The sequence below is a fragment of the Nipponia nippon genome, unplaced genomic scaffold, assembly GCF_047370975.1.
Source record: "Nipponia nippon isolate SJK-2023a ecotype South Korea unplaced genomic scaffold, ASM4737097v1 scaffold_9, whole genome shotgun sequence".
NCBI lineage: Eukaryota > Metazoa > Chordata > Aves > Pelecaniformes > Threskiornithidae > Nipponia > Nipponia nippon.
Window position 1 is genome coordinate 4,635,750 of NW_028262413.1, and position 17,304 is coordinate 4,653,053.

The 17,304-nt window shown below is 44.7% G+C and overlaps 1 protein-coding gene across 2 annotated transcripts in view; it reads right to left on the reverse strand.

The window, feature by feature from the left end:
* The window catches only part of GRIP2 (glutamate receptor interacting protein 2), a 149,331-nt gene that overhangs the window by 70,348 nt on the left and 61,679 nt on the right, over positions 1–17,304 (reverse strand). The window contains exon 1 of one of the 2 annotated variants that reach the window (XM_087744646.1): positions 16,123–16,889. The exons of the other annotated variant lie outside the window; for it this stretch is intronic. Coding sequence (XP_087600772.1) covers positions 16,123–16,162 — 40 coding nt within the window. The 5' untranslated portion in view covers positions 16,163–16,889. Of the gene's footprint in view, positions 1–16,122; positions 16,890–17,304 lie in introns of those variants that run through there. 2 annotated transcript variants of the gene reach the window in all.

A 17,304-nucleotide genomic window follows, 5' to 3' on the forward strand; every position in this document is an offset into this window, starting at 1 on the left:
ACAGATCTATAAAAGATACAATAGCCTATTGTTCAACAGAAAACTCCACGCTTTGTTCTTCCATTTTTTCTTTTTAATAAGAAACTAAAATTACTTTTAAAGGAACAATTTGTTTCAAGCAACCATTTTCAACCAAAATGATGTAGATAGTTATTTGCATAGCAGTAGCCTTTATGAAACCAAGATAGGAGCCAGAACATCCCTCTGTTATCAAGCAGGTTGGCTTCCAAGGGATACCAGAGCATATTTCTTCCCCCCGCAAGCGCTCAGCAGATACATAACGCTGACAGAAGACGACTCCTGCTTCTCATGGAGAAGTGAAAAGAGTTTCAGCAGTCAGTAAATGAGTGGAAGATCTAATTTGTGTGTGTGTGTGTGTATGCACACACACAAGGCCCATTTAAGGTGGCTCTGCAGAGAAGCCAGGCTTTGGAAAAATTTAACTCACATCAACTTCACAGGATATTAAACACCTCCTAAGGACTGATGCAAGTCCCATCTGATAAGAACGAATGCTGGACCCAGTTTGCAATGCCAAGATCTGATGCTTCTCCTGCTTTCTCTAAATACATGGCACTCCATTAAAAAAAAAAAAAAAGGCATAAAAGGGGAGAAATGAAAAAGACATGATTTAAGAATCTGCAGTCAACCTGCCATTACGGTCATGTCTTTTCTACACCAGAGACATTGCTACAATGCATTGTCTGTCACCCGTTATTGCTTTGGAAGCAAGTGCAGAGTAACTTTATTTATCTAATCAGCGCATCTGAGGGAGTGTGCGATAGAGGACCTGGAAGCAGTTCTTAATTTCCACTCAAGCTGTACTGAGAGATGGAGGAAAAAACACTTGAAAAAGTGACTAGAGTTTTTTATTAAATCCAGCTCCATTTTTTTGCTTGGTTTTCTGCGAAAATTAACTTCACATGCTGTCTGTACATCCATCCATCTACTGTCCTTTTGCACCTCTGGAACCCAGTGGCCAATATCCATCAGCCTGGGGGGGAGAGAGCAGCCTGAAAGAGGATTATAGTCCTGTAACTTTCATTAAAATTGTGTTTTGAGTGGGAAAGACCGAAATTATTGCTCTCAGCAAAGCAAAGAGCTGCTGTGCAAACCAGCTCTAGACCAGTTCAACCACTCATTTTCCTTGGCATGGTAGGGAGGAGAACAAAGGATATTGGATGCAAAACTGTTGAAAATAAGGGTTATTTTGCTCTTCTGCTCACAGAGGACCTTATGTTGTTCTTCTGAAGTAACCTGTGATTTCTTTTCTTTCTTTAATTTAAAAATATCAGGGACAACTCCTTCCCCATTCTGGTGAGGATATGCTTTTGTGCGTTAAGTTAGGCTTATGAAGAGCTTCTTGAAGGATAGCATAGGCTGGGTCTTCAGCACAAATAGCTTTGCCCAAACAAAACCCAAACATCTTCACTTTTATCCACCTCTTCGAAAGCATCCTTTAAAAACGTCCATACCAAAAAGGTCCCTTTTCACTCAATGATCCCTCTCCAGTTCGCTTTTCTTAAGCGCTCCCAGCAAGATTTTAATTTCTAGTGTTAAAGAATAAAAATAAAGGGAGCGAGACTTCCCTTCTCGCAATCCCTCTCATCCTCCCAGGCATTCTCAGGCAGCTTCATCAGTTTATATTTATGAACGACTCAGTAGCAGGGGAAACTGCGCAGTTTCTCACCCCTTTGCAGGCCACATTTGCACACACAGACACACACACATCATATGTGGTAATTTTGTGCATGAGGGACAAGAACAGCGCAGAAACCAGCTCAATGAGATTATTATTTCTCAATGGTTCTAGTGCCTGAAATGATGTTATTAAAGTTACATTTTCCAGTCAATCTGGCAATTTCTCTTATTAAGCAGTGTAGACTGTACGGGGGAGAGTCCAACAATAAGCTAGAAAGGTGAAATATTGCTGATATACTGATTGTGTTATCTGAAGAAACTACCTTTCAAGAGTAAAAATGAAAGAGGAATAAGACACATTTTCAGACTGATCTTTTGTGCAAGTTATCCAAGTGAGAAATTCTAATATAGTGAGAAATGACTAATAAAGTCCAATGCCATTCCCAGGGAAAAATGCCTCTCTAGATACAACTGGGTTTGTTAATCTATGCAGCAGGCAGCAGTAAATCCTAGCTGGCAAGGGAATACAATTCCCTCTATTAACTCCACACAAGCTTCCAAACTTTCTCTTGAATATGGAGATGGATAAGAAATGCAGCCTGCTGAATCCAAACCCTGGGGGACTTTCCTTCTTTCAAGCAACAAATGCCATGCTAAGTGACCGTGGAGTGAAATCAAATAAAAAAGACAGCTCTATTGTGGCTTCTCAATCAAATGAAATTAAATACTGTCAGTTTATTAGACTTTAGCACTCAAATCACTAGTGCCACCTAAACCTAGTGGCCACTATTACCTGCTTGTTTAAAAACCCTGCAGTTAGTCAAAAAGCAAAAACAAGTTTTGTTTTCATGAAAACCACCATGACTGCTTTCACTGCACAGGGTTTGGCGTTAGGCTACCTCCCAGCTGGGAAGATTTGTCAAAAGGTACACAACCCAAGCAGGCAAAAGCTTTTATTTTTGACATATTAATAGTCAAAGCCAAAAGAATTTATCAATGTCCATATTACAAAATATTTTGTGTTGGGTTTTTTCTGTTTTACCTAACGCTGGGCTTGGACTCACAGAGGTCCAGGGAGGAGATGACAGAATAGGTAGAGGTCAGGACTTCCACCTTTTGAAATGGAGATCAATTCGCTGCAGTAATAGTGATCAGTAAATTCTTTGGCCTATTTCGCCTTTTACAAACTCCCTTTTGGTCCCTATGATCTTTGCTTTAAAAACGGTACCTGTTGTCTTCCATCCTCCAAGGTCTTATAAAAGAACTGTCAAATCAAGAGGTTCTTAACTTCCCAGGAAGGGAGGGAGCTTCAGAAGCACCAGGTAGTGCTGCACTGAAGAGAAGAGGAGAAGACAATCTGATCTGGTGCGCGAGCATGGCAGCAGAGCTCATAATTCTTCAATGGGGAGGCAGAGAGCCAGAATGTGGGAAGGAAGGCTGTAAAGATTCATCCTGTATGTGGGAACGTGCGTGTGTCCTCCCTTTCCACCGCATGAGAATAATTAACCTCCTGGACATTGTGTTACCAGATGGCTTTTCATGATGGATGGGTATCTCTCTAAAAATCATTCAGCACCCCTTAGACAGGGGATTCGGGGCATGATTCACAGTAATTGGGCTAAGCTCTTTGACGTATATTATGCAGGGGGTGAGATTGGATTGTGAATGGCTCATTAGGGCTGAAAACAGCCCAGTTGAAAAAAAAATAAATAAAATAAAATAAAATAAAATAAAATAAAATAAAATAAAATAAAATAAAATAAAATAAAATAATAAAATAAAATAAAATAAAATAAAATACAGGTGAACATGCCATTTGGGCAGAAGCTAGCTGGACAGAAAAATCACAGTTCAGTGAAAAGGTCATTTTTGTCCATAATAATCTTTTCTGTGATTCTGGCCAGATCAAAGCTTGAGATCCCACCCTCACGAAGCAGGAGGATATATCAGTATTTCTCCAACAGAGCCAAAAAGCAATGAGTGCCCAGGTTCTCTGCACTACCTTTTTCTGCTGAAAAACGCTCAATTTCAAACAGAGGAAAACAGGAATACCTGCTCCCCAACATATACACAGATGCAAAGTAAAGAGATAGAGCAGGAGTTTTGAAATAAAAGTGGGAGTAACAAAAACTATCATTGGATGTCCTTGAGTTTGTAAGTTAGTGGGTTGAGACAACAGTTTTTATTTCTGAGCTTTGCTACGGCCTGATAACTTCTCCCCGTTCAGCAGGGACACAGCCAAGAGCAAATCTCTTGTAGCAGGCAGTAGATAGGGCAGAGGAAAAGCCACTGGATTCCGCAGAGAGGGAAGACAAGGTGGCAACAAGACACCGTGCCAACGTTCACCCTGGTAATCCTTTTTGAAGAGGGACTCGCTACAGTTGTAATACCTTTTTGTTGTTGTTGTTTTATTCCTATAGCACATCCAAGAGAGCCCATGTTACACAAGTAAATTAAGTGCTCCCAAGAGCATAGATAAAATTTTAGCACCTGTGCTAAACTTACAGCATGCAACGTGAAGAGCAGCTAAGAGTGGTAAACCAATCTTAAGGAAACGTGCTAGAAAATATAACTCCTTCGATGAGGAGCTGGGGAAAACCCTTTCTTACAGTGAATCACATTCTCCTTCCCTACTGATCTGCCGGAGCAACATCAGTTTGACATGGGCAACCTTTGCACCAGCAAGATTTAACAAGGGGTGGGCAAGGGCTGCTGCAAGTAAGGTCACCCCGCCAACTGTCCAGGTTAGCACCCTCTCTCTGCCCCAATTACAAGTCTGCTCTTGCTCAGGGAAGAGGCCCAGAAAATGAAATGAGGAATCAAATCTGGAAGATTTGCTGTGCCAGTTCAAGAGGTGGCTGAGATTGATACAAGTCCATACGTGGTGTGAATCAATCTCGTTGCCAACAGCAATAAGAAAATCTAGGCAAACCACAAGAAAACAAAACCAATAAAACAAAACAAAACAAAACGCAGGCAAATCAGGCAACAGAAAAGATGCGCTTCAATGCAGTAACATTTAATAAAAGCATGAGCCAGGGATCAAGGGGTGAAGTGAGAAAACAGATTTACATAAAACCTAAAGGATGCCATCAGCACTAGCATTAAAAAGTCAAATAAACTATGAGAAGGAGATATCAAAGCTGTCCACGACCTCGTTTGCTACTGCACTGATCTCATCATCTCAACTAGGCTACAGCTTCAAAAGGAGCTATGAAAAATCAGAGCAGCCTGGTGAACCAGGACAACCCTGGCTAACCGTAGCCTACAGCCAGGCGCACACTCAGCCCCAGCTGCGGCGAGGGCAGGCTGGCACAAGGCTCAGAGGCTTCGCTGACTACAGGGAGAGAATAAACCAGCCTGACCCAGCAGAGAGCAGATGTAGCAAGTCCCCAGCTTTCTCTGAAGCAAGGGGGGGGGCCTATATTTCCAACTGCTTTGTCCGTCATCCCGTGGGCCAGTGCACCAAAGTATCTCACAGCCACGTTTGCCAGCCACATTGCAATGGGGCAATCCCCCAGCTGGAGCCCCCAGCTCGCAATGCAGCCCCCAAGGTTTGGGAACCCCTTTTAGGAGGACTGCAAAGACAGCTGGTACCGCTGGAAGACGGCATCATATGAGAAGACATTCAATGCAGTAGGTTGCAAATCAGGTGTTTTATCCTGGATTTGCACTGCATTCTGATGCAAAGTGCTTAAAAACCAGTGGGAGTCAAGAAATAAAGAAGAAGTTCCAGACGGCATTAACTATTTTAAAAGAAAGATTTCCGGCACCCCATTTAGACTTGTTTCCAGCTTATCTATGAAGCTCCGCTAAACCTTACTAAGACTTAATTCCCACAAATGTGATTCTCCCCTCAGTCTTTAGCTAAGTAGCAATGTTTCAAAAAAAGTAAATACCAAATCGTAGGAGTTGGATTATTCATTCATGTGGTAAAAGCCATTATATATGAATATATACAGATGTTCCCACTTCATGACCGATCTAAACATACGTAGATTTTAGACTCTGACACACAAACCATCCATTATGCAATGGCCCATGTACACGGCTGGGCTGCTTTTATCCTCGACTGTGTCAGGAGGATTCACAGGAGCTGTGTGAGAGATGGAATGAGCTTATCGTTAAAAGACTAAAGAAAGTTTAAGCTAGAGCCTTGCTTAAAATGAAAGGAGGGAGGAAGAAGGAGAGGAACCAAAGAGCCAGGGAATATCAGATTTAGCAGGGCAGCAAGATGAAATAAGAAAGTTTCAAAGCTCAAAGTTATTTGATGTTGGAACTGGTGTGGCCTGACCCCATCAAACCAGCTGTTAAAAATTTGCCTGAATTGTCCATTAAATCTTGCTTCCAACAAGCTCTGCTCCTGGTTTTGCCCCACTTCTGGCTTCCCATCAAGCCTTGCCTTGGCCGCAGGCTCTGCTGACATCCCATCCTCCAAACAGGCTGGTGTCCAAACATCAGCGCAGCACCACCGCGATGAAAGCAAACATCTGTTTAGCACAAAAGATGGATAAGACCCCACTCCAGCGGAGTTATTAATGCGCTCCAGCTGTTTTATGTAGCTGCCTTCATGCAAACAGTTGTGCTAATTTCCAGTTGCTTCACATTGCATGGGTGATGTAAAGCAGGTGGAGAACTCAATCTCAACTACAGCCAACGCAAGAATTCCCAAAAGACATAGAAACTCCTGGTGAAAATCAGAACAAATTGCTGCAAGCTGGGCTCTGCCACCCTCTGAAAGGCTCATAAGAGATACTCACTCTTGTGAGCACCTGTGAGCAAACAGGGACAGCCTTGGGATTTTCACACGGAAATCCCGCTCTGTGCAGAATTTGAGTCTCACGGTTCTGTGGCTTAATTTTCCCTTTGGGGTTTTTTATATGCTTAAAATCCAAAATCATCCCAGCCAAAGGATTAGCCAGGAGCAGGGTGCCAGCCGCAGGAGACACAGGCTGAGGAACAGGGATGCTGGTTAAAACGGCGCTCGCAATGCGGTGAGAGCCCAAGCTCTTCTGAGCATCACAAGAAGCTAGAGGGACCGGCTCATGGCAGACTCTGCCCAGGACTGGGAAAAAGTCATTTTTGCATTGCCCTAGGCGGATACTTGCTCCCTCTTTCAACAAGGAAGCGTCTCAAGTTGAACCTGGATGAGAACAGGGCAGAAGCGTAGGAAGCCCTCCTGGGGCTGGGTTGAGCAGCCCCCAGCAGCACGGCTCCACCTGCACCCCACAGACCTGCCTTCTCCCCACGCACTGTGTGTTTATATCTGAATAAGGGCATATGTCTGAAAAGATGCAACACATACTTGAAAAGAGGCAGCTGGGAATTTTACAGCTTATGGAGGACAGAATGTGGCAATGAACTCAGGGAAAATTCGGGTGTAGCTAAAGACCGCAGAGTCTCGGGGAGAGAAGAAACTCATGTGATAGCCCTTCTCCACTCAGGAACACAGACCATTAAGTGCAATGCTTCACATTATGCTTCCCAAATACCCACTTAATTTTGATTCAACAAGGCCCTTGTGCTAATAAAAATTAAAACCAGCAGGTTCTGTCGAGTGTGTAATAGATGTGTGGAAGAGCAGCGTGTGCAGGTATTTCTAAAATTAACTACGAATACTAAAACTGACTACTTTCCAAACCTCAAGAAGCCTGGGGAATGCTGCAATCCCTGCATGCGTGCGCTCGGCGGGGTGCTGTGCGGGTGCCTGCCCAGCTCCTCACCGCACCGAGGGTCCACGGGGTTAGAGAAGGGAGCATCCCCGCACCAGGCACCTCCCGTTCCCACCGTGCTAACGTCTAGATGGAGTCTCGATGTCTCTGAGAGCAGATATTGCCAAGTACTTACCTCTTGCCACTGCCTGCCAGAACCAAGGGCAGCTGCCAAGTAATACATTCCCACCAGTTTTGCACAAGTGTGAATGTCTACGGGCCTATACTGGTGCAAAATGGATGCAAGAGAGCTGAGCGTGTGCACAGGGAGACAAGAGAGAAAAGAATGGCTCTGTGAACATTAGATACAGCAGATCCATCTAATGATTAAACACACATGATTGTTTGCTTATAAAATGCAGCGTCACATAAATCTGCTAGGAGCTAATTGCCTATTATAGCTCACGGTACTGCTCGAGTCGGCTGCTGAATGATAAAGGGACTTTCAGAAAGGAGAGAAAGCCAGTGGAGCTTCACTTGCTCAGCTCCGCCACAGCCTCCAAAACATTTTGTTTTCCAGTTCCTGCAAGGTGAACGCTTATCCCCCCTCTAAGTGATGGGGTCCCTCTGCTGAGCTCGCTTGAGTGGGAAGGTAGGGGGTAAATTGAAACGCAAGGGGGAAGGGGAGTTGCTTTGATTCTTTTTTAAAGTTATTATTAATAACAAATGTCTCTCTGTTGTCTCATGCTTCTTGCCCAGCCTCACAAATCATGGCAGCTATCTGGACTGTCACCTGGAGCCAGTCTGGAGCTGGGTGACGTTCGCCACCGCCTCGACGGCAGCGGTCACCTTGCACACCCCGGCTACAGCAGCAAGGAGGGGGGAACGTCAGGGACAAGAGCTGCGTGCTACACAGCAAGGGCAGGCGAGGGAGCAATGGACCACAGCATGAAACCTGGGTTTGGAGCAAAACAGGAAGCAATGAGGGATGTGCCCTCTGTCTCAGAGCTCTTCTAACTTCACCCTGATTTTAACTCCACAGGTACAAGGTTTACAAGTCACCTGGGCTGTTTGATCCAGACCTATATGTACCTGAGCATTTTCCCACTGATTTCCCCGGATTTCAGGCATATCTCTGTGGCTTTATCCCAGGACCCCATCGAGTCCATTCCTACCTCCTACCCGAGGGGCTGCTGGGCTGCAGGTTCCAGGCATTCTTGCAGCATGAGCAACAGAGCGCAGCGTTTCACAGCAGGACGGAACACGATCTGTTTACACAGTAGGTTATAGGGAAAATGCATTACATTATTGAAAAAAACCCTTTCGCAAAACACATACATTCATCTTATGCCAAGAGTTTAATCCTACCCAAACGGCACTGCGTTCCACAAAGAAATTATCCTCTATAAATCACCGGGGCAGGAGCAGGCCACGTCCCTCACGTTTCAGGCTGAACCATCCACTGCAGTAAGGACCCCGTACGGATCAGCCATCGTGCCGACAGCGGGAAAGGAAAGGATCTCCACTGAGACCTCGTGGAGAAGCAGATTTATTGCTGGGACAACTCCACCGAGGCTGGCGGCGCAACAGCGGGGACCTGTTAGAGGTTTGACTCAGACCTTCATCATTTGTACAGTCGTGCACATGGTTGCTCAAAGACAGAAGAGCAGATCCATGACTTAGCTTGGCTATTTGGCTGGGAAAAGCAGCTGACTGGAGCTGTGCCATCCCACTCTCGCTACGGTGAGAGCTCCCGCAGGGCAGGGGATGGGTGTGCTGGATCTGCAGGCTCTGGGGGCACCAAGAGGGCTCGGAGGAGGGAGCAGAGGCTGGGAGGGAAGAGTTATTTGGGATACGCTCAATAGCTGCAAACAACTTGGCATACGACCTCCAAAACAGCAGCAGACACCAGCTCAGGGACCTACCTCCCTGCTTTGGGAAAGAGGAGGATGCAATGAAGCAGAAGGATGCAGCAAATCCCATTTTCATCCATACGCCAAGGCAGCAGGGAGCCAGATCTTACCAGCACAAGTCCCTGCCTCCCAGGACAAAAGCATATTTATTCTCTTTGTAACTGCTCCACAGTCCTTCTCGCCTTAATGCCAACATTGGTCTCCCCAAACTTGAGCCAGCTCCTAACTTACAGCTTCATTAGGATATACCACACGAGTGTTAATTACAGATTGAGACTGGAAGCTAGAGTACTGCTGGGAAGAAAACCACAACTCCTTCCACTTTTCTAACATGATTTCATGAACCTGCACAATAAGAAACAGATCAATTGTGAGGCATGATTAAGTGGGATCATCTCTTCATCTCTCAGCTACACTAAATAATTTACAAGGCCATTTTGGGACTGACAAGCAAAGCAGTTTACCGATGATTTAACAAAAAAGTATGATATTCCATCCTTTTATGGTTTCCAGGTGTTGAGATCCATTTACTTCACAGCAATTTTCATTTCTGGGCCTTTTTTTTCCCCGCCTCCCCACAAAAACCTGCAGCTGCCAACTATGCTGGCATCTACAGCAGCTAGGAAACGAATTTCCCTGTGAAGCAAATTCTTCCAGGATGAATTGAATGAAGGCAGAGCTCATAATTGCACATTACTGAAAACATTTCTGATAAAAAACTGGGGAGATATTTTTATCCACATCTCCAGTTGAAAATTGCTGGGAAAGATGCTTTTGAAAAGCCATCATCTCCAAGCATGTAATTATCAGATCCTTGAACAAAAACACACGGTCAAAGGAAAAAAAAAAAAAAACTTTTCACTGAAATAAAAAAATCAGGGATGGCAATTGTTGGGAATGGAAGGAGAGAAATTCTTCATCCTGTGTGATTTTGGCATGTCTCTTAAGTTACCAGACGGATTTGTAAATCCACAGATTAATAAATTTGCAGCTGAGAACATCAAGCTTGGTTAGTAATTTTTTTTTTTGTTATGAACAGAATAATAATATATTAAAAAAAAATCTGAAGCAGACTGGCAGTCAGACTGTCACAGAACCAGAATTTCCTAACTCCCACGTAAGCACGCTTGTCTTGAAACAGGATTCTGCCACCTTGAATAGACAGCCGTACAATGACCTGGGGGCCCTATCCTATCAAGGCTTAAGACCATGCCTACCCTGATGGGATTACTCATATGCTAAAAATTATGCAGTAGCTGAACTGACAGCTGAAAAGAGCCTTAAATGTTCTTATGCCTGGTAGCATTAATTGTCAATTGATGAACGTTGCTAAATATTTATTTTTGCTCTACTTTCTCTCCTCCAGTTCTCACCTCTTTCTGATTATTATTACTTGTTAGCTTTGTTTCTTTTGTTTGCAACACCTACACATGCCTAAACAAAAAAGCATAGGCACCCTTCCCTCCAAGTTGCCCAACAACTTTTTCTGACCTTCTGGGTAAAATTGCATATGGTTTCCATCCTTGAGTTAAGTAGATAATATCACAAGCGATAAACATTGGCATCCACATCCAAGTATCAATTTTAAGAGTCCATTTCCAAAATAAACCAAATCCTACATGCCCTAACATATACAAACACTGTGGCAGTGTGGTTATCCTTTGCTTATACGGATTAACAAAACAGACCAAACATTATAAAGAATAACAAACCTGGACATAAAGCCAAAAGCAAGACTTAACACACCAGGTGAACTTCAGTCCCCTGCTATGGGTCACTCAAAGCCAGAGTGCATCTCTTCCAGCAGTAATGAGATTTTCTTAAGCAGGTTGGCAGGGAGGTAAACGTCTGGGCTGGAAACTGGACTCCAACAGTCAGTGCTGGAGAGAAAACCCGAGCAGCAGTTGTTCAACTGACACTTTGGACTGACATTTTTATTAAATCTGCTTGGCTTTTGCATTTAGCACAATCTTGTAAGAGGAAAAACCTCTGTAACCACCATACAGGAGGGGAAAACCTGAATAAAAAGATAATTCATTTCTATAGGCCATGAAAAGTTGTAGGAAATTACTTTAGTCTTTTTTCTTCTACAAAAAACAATTTTAGTGGAATAGGTCATCTCCAGAAAAGAACAAAATGCCATTTCCAGCTGTGTAGATCACCTCATTTATACTTAACATAATCAACAAAACTTTAGAGACCTGGCCACCAAAGTCCTAAAGCCATCAGTAGGTACCCTAAGACCTTATTGAGAATGGGTAAGACATCACAAGACTACAGAAGAGCAAAATGCAATGTTCAACTTGAAAAAAACAAAACAAAACAAATAGAAGTGATATCAGAACAGGGGCAGGAGAACGACAAATCCATCACCACCTCTTTCAGTTCCTGGAACTGGCCATCCGTCTGTCAGCTGCTAAAAGAAAACGAGGAGGACTAACCACAAACCTGAATCTACCACAAATAAGTCATGCCCACTCAATTTCTTTCTATGACAGAACAACGTTTCTGGATAGACAGAAAATGCAAGTTGCTCCATCTCAATTTTAGAAATGCTTCTGACACTGTTTCACGTGCTATTTTTATAAGTATGTTTGGGAAGCAGGATACAGATGATTATGAAGTGTATGCAAAACTGATTGGAAAACCACACACTGAGAAAATTTATCAGTTGTTCACAATCAGAAGGGACGAATGTATTAAACGAAGTTCTGTGGAGGCCCATCCCCAGTCTGGTAAGACTCCAGGTTTTCATGAAATGACCTGTATGATTGCAGAGAGATTGCTCTTAGTAAGTTTACAGACAGCCAGCAGCTATGAGGGACTGGAAGCAGGCTGGGAAGTAAATTTTGAACTCAGAATAATTCATATATGTTTGAAAAAACAAAGGTACAGTTCAGTAGAGGTGCACGCAAGCTACCAGGCCTGGGCAGGAATAAGCAAATGAATAAAGGATGGAGAAAAACTATCTAAGTGACAGTTGTGGAAGGACTCTTCAGATACCGTGGACTGCAAACCAAATGTAATTGCACAGTGCCATGTCATGTCAAGAAAAGCTAACACCCCAGTACATACGAAAATGGGCATAGTTTGCAAGATCTGCAAAATCAACCTTTTGTTTTATTCAGCACCCATAAAAGCCTCAGCTTGAGTGCAGTGCCCAGGTTTGGGTAGCACAGTTCGAGAAACGTGGTCCAGCTGGAGTTTATTCAGATTGAATCAGTGCAGCCTGGTCAAGCATCTAGAGGACCATGACTTCTGCGACTGGGAGGGGGAATGAGTTGTCTATGCTAAAGAGAAGAAAGGGAGAAGAGAGAAAGGGTTATTGCTGTCTTCAGATATCCAGAAGAGTGACACACAGAGGGAAGGAGTAATCTGTCATCTGTGTTCGGGCAGGAAGAAATGGCACCAAAATTGCAGATGCAGAAAGCTTTTCCTTAATATTTAAGTCTAGTGAATGAATTTGAGCTGATGTGGTGCTTCCAGCATGGATGTGTTGAAATGCAAGGTGGACGGACGATAACATAGGTATGGCTGATACTAGCTCAGGGCAGAGGAATGGCCCAGACAAACTCTCTCCGCTCAGTTTTGGCTCAAGGAAATCAAGATCGCTGTGATTCAGCTTCAGACCCAGAGATGTCTGTCTTTGTATGCACAACCCAGTTATTTTTTCTCTTAATCTTTCATTTTGCTGCCACTGAGGCAAAGCTGACAAGTGACGTAAGCAGCTTGATGAGCAGGAGTTATATTAAATAGCACTATTGTGATAAATCCTTCAATAAGAAAGATAAAATCTTTCTTCCTAGGAGATTTATCTATGAAGATTTCCTTATTCTAGCTCCGCACATTAGTTTTCTATCCCTTTCAGATATTTTTTTCTCTATTTCTCCCCCTGCCTATTTGGCAAGCAGGGAAGATCTGGGGCTACCACAGAGAGAGCACAGCACAGGGGAGCTGATGCCCTGAAAACCAACAAGCAAGAAGGGGCAGAGATCTATTAACAAGTCTCTTTTCCTGGCCATTCCCACCCTGAAAATAAAGAGTGCAGCTTGCTGGTCAGGAAGACAGCACAAGAAATTCACATTGCTCTCCTTGGTCTGCAGAGAGTCCATCTCACACTAAAAGCATGCCTTCTAATGGCAACAACAAAACCCAAACTAAAACCTAACAACAAACCCAAACAGAAAAGCACTGAACATCCTCATCTACTGTCTTTATCTTTCCTTTGCCTTCTATACAAACCATATTTAAAAAAAAAAAATAACGAAGCCACCCAAATGTATACATCTGAAATACAAAGGGTCTTCTGAAGCAGCCTGTGCTGCAGTCAATTAGCCGTTTAAGTTGGGCTGGTTTGTGATGGGATCCTCAGCTGGTCACTTGGAGCAGCATGAAGGAGATTCAGTGAGCTCTGTCGTTCTGCCCACTCCTGCAGTGATCCTGCAGCAAGGACTAACTGAACGTGAAGTTTGCTAGAGCAAAACATATAGGGTCTTCCTGGACTTCAGAAAGGCCATAAAGCATTTCAGGGAAGTCCTCCAATTGCAAGATTGCAAGGTCTCTTGTGGAAACATGCTATCACACTGGTATCAGCAGAGCCACACACAAGCTTGCTCTAACCAGAAGATAAATGCTTCCCCCACAAAACATCACTGCTAGTTTGCATTTTCTGACCCTTCTGTTCTGAAGGACAGACAAAAGCTCTGTATTATTAAAATGTCCAATTAGAAAACTTTCAAGAGTGGCTGGTGAAAAGGAAAGAGATCACCAAGACCCTAACAGTGGCGGGTCCAGAAAGCACTTCTGAAACATTTGGATGCCTCTTTGAAACAATCCATCTGGTTTCTGGTTTTGCCCATCACACTTAAAAAGCTCAAATGAGTGATATGACAGCAATTCACTTTATTGCTTCCATCTCAGATGATTTCCAGAGGAGGAGATGAGTCTCAATGAAAAAGCCAGGCTGACAGGAGAAAAACCACATTAAGAACCCAGCTGAGTGACCAAAAGAGAGCTTCACTAAGCCTCAGCAAAAGCAACCCCAATGCATGGTAATCAGTCCCCCTCAAAGTTTTTCTCAATGAACTAAAACAACCAAGAAGAAAAGGGATGGCAGACATGACATGAGATGGTCACCCACCCCTCTCTCTGTCTTTGCTCTGTGGCTGGTGCAACAGATGGCCTCATCTGTGGGATGCTGAGGAAACCAGCACCTACTGGGTGATGAAAGCATGGGCTTGGTCCTCAGGAGCACAAGCTGTAAAGGTCTGATATCAGGGTGAAGAAGGTTTCCTTACCAGTTCAATGACTGCACCATTCCCTTATACATGACAGAGCTACACATCACATTGACTCAAGGTTCTCCAAGAAAGGTGTGGGGCTGATAGCAGGAATATTTCTCATTTGGTCACCCGACACCCAGACATCACCGTTTGCAGCAACACAGCGATCATCAGAACTTGCATGAATGCGAGATGCATCTGGTGACGTGTTTGAGGAACTGAATGAATGATCCCCCTTGTGGCTGGTGGCATCCAGGAGACTCCTCCAGCATGGTCGGCATCAGCCACCTCTGAGCTAGGAGCCCAGTTTATGGCTCAGCCCCAAGAGCGATGAGAGCTCCTGCCAAGTTGTCTTTTGATCTTTTCATGGAACGGCTGCATTCCTGCCCCGTTAAATCACGCGCCCAGACTCCCTCTGCCTACCAGGACTCATCGCCATGTCTCAGGCAGCTTCAAAATAAGCCCCAGCCCCCAAACCACTCCTTGCTGTGCTGCTACAGTAAGGGGACATTGCATCTAGTCACCATCCATGGGATTAGGCAACACAGCCAGGTTAAGCTGCTTTACACCTGATTTATTTTACCTCTCAGATTTAGGCAGGAAAACAATTTTCTAAAGTTAAGTTCATGGTTTAGGGCATCTTGGGGCCAAGGAGAGGACAAAGTCAGTCCCACTACATCACTTCAGGCAACGTAAAATGATTCAGAAACCACAAATTACCTCTGTACTTCCAACTCCAACGTCTTTGCTTTCAGAAGGGAAACGCTTGCATCAGAGCAGTAGAGCGAGCTCCATGCAGCATATTTAGCTGCAACAAGCAGAGCTACAGCATGCAACAAAGTACCTGAATATTGCACCCAGTTAGAAATACCAGAGCCTGTCCATCCTGGAAAGACTAGGGCCAGGATCTGGTGACTGTGCCCTTTGTAAAGGTGCCCTTCTACACTCATCTACCCACTCTTTTGCAGAAATGAAATAGATTTTTTTTTTTTTTTATACCCCATGGTAATAGTGAACTGCTCACCCCAGGTTTCTAAAACAGGGGTTAGCAGCTCATTGAAATGGCAGATTTCTAGCAGGAGCTGAAATATTTATTAGACAAGGTAGTAGTAGATTACACTGGAGGTGGGAGCGATGGCAGTGATCCCACCATGTTCAGCAGAGTCCCTTACCTCTGTCTTCCCCCCCCCCGGCCCTCTTATTCACCATTGCTGAATGCCCAGCCCATTCACACGCTGATCTTAAAAAATAAGAGCACGACAATTAGATTTTGTTTTTTACAAAAAAAAAAAAAACAAGCTGTAAAGGCTCCGCAATATCTGGGGTGCCTTAAGAACAGCCCCTGTGTCTGCCAGTCCTCCAGCTGGAGAAGGGGAAGGAGGGAGGCAGCCTGAAGGGTAGTCTCCAGTGGTCACAGGGAGAAATTCTTTCCAGAGAAGCAGAGATATGTTTTGCAAATCAAAGGAATTAAGTCACAGTTTGTATGCAACATTTTGGATTTGTAAAACCCCTTTCAAAGCAGCACATGAAATTGTTCATAATATTTAAGGTTTTTAAAGGAAATCAGAGTAAACAAAAGTAAACTACGGGGGGGGGGGGGGGCGGGGGGGGGGAAATACAGACAGGCTCACTCACCAAAGTCTGACTGCAAATCCTTTTTCAGTCCACAAAGCATGTCTGCTGTTAGCTATTAAATCATTCAACTAATTGCAACAGCCGCTCCTTTCTCTCTCCCTGCCTGCACTGGAACCACTTTCCAGCCAGCTCAGGCTCACTTTCAGGCTGCCTCCCACAGCCGAGCGGGGCTGCAACTCACGCGCTGCTCCTCGCTTCACGGCTGGAAAATAAAAAAGAAATTGTCTTGGGCACTCCAGTTTGCGAGGACTCAAAAACGGAGCAATCCTTTAGAAAGAAATGTCTTTACGTGGCTGTTTAATGTGTGACTCGCCAGTCCTGTGTAGAAATAGGAAAATGAAGGGTATAGGTTTTTTTTAGCTGGTCCTAAAAATCCCGTGCTAGTTCTCTCAGCTCGACTGGCCATCAGGCATTGCAAAGCAAAAGTTAGAAGCGCAGTGATTAAACAGAACAGCTGGTTGGAGGGGAGGCAGCCACTGAACCCTGACTCTCCAGCAGATGCAGCAAATGTCGAGCGTGCACTTCATTCCCAGCGGTATTCCACCTCGCGCCCCGCCGGTCGAGGGCGGACATCATCCCATTGAGATGTGCTGGCCCTTTCCTGCCTGAACCCTTCTGTGGCTTTCATGGGGATTTCAGGCAGGGGGAGGAAAAAAAAAAAAAAAAATGGAATACGTAAAAGGAAAGGCGGGCAGCTGGTGCTGCGGCAGAGGTACCGCTGCCCTCCGCCGTGCTCCGAGCCAGCTGCAGAAGTTGGCCGGCAGCGGAGCCTCGCGCAAACCTCCAAGTTGCAGCAGCGGGGCTGAGCGCAAGAAGAGGCTGCGACTGCAGTATTGCCTGACACACTTTCCTCTCCCCCACCCCCTCTTGGCAAGTGCTTGCAGAGCCTCCAGCACCTTTCAAGGCAATGTCAAGCTGCTGTCAAAGCATTACACTGCCTTCCAACTACACACAACACAGTGCTGGTAAGGGAGTACAAAGCTGCAGTCTTATGTCCTGCCTACAGCGTTCTCCGAAAACTCGGTTTAACCCTTTCTTAGGAAGGGCAGAGGAATCGTCACTAGCAAAACACATGCAAGCCCTGTGCCAGGATTTGGGCAAGCAAGGGACTGCAGTGAGGGGAGGCTTCGGGGGCAACGCTGGTCACCAGCTGGGTGACAGGGAGCCCTGCCCTCTGGGGCA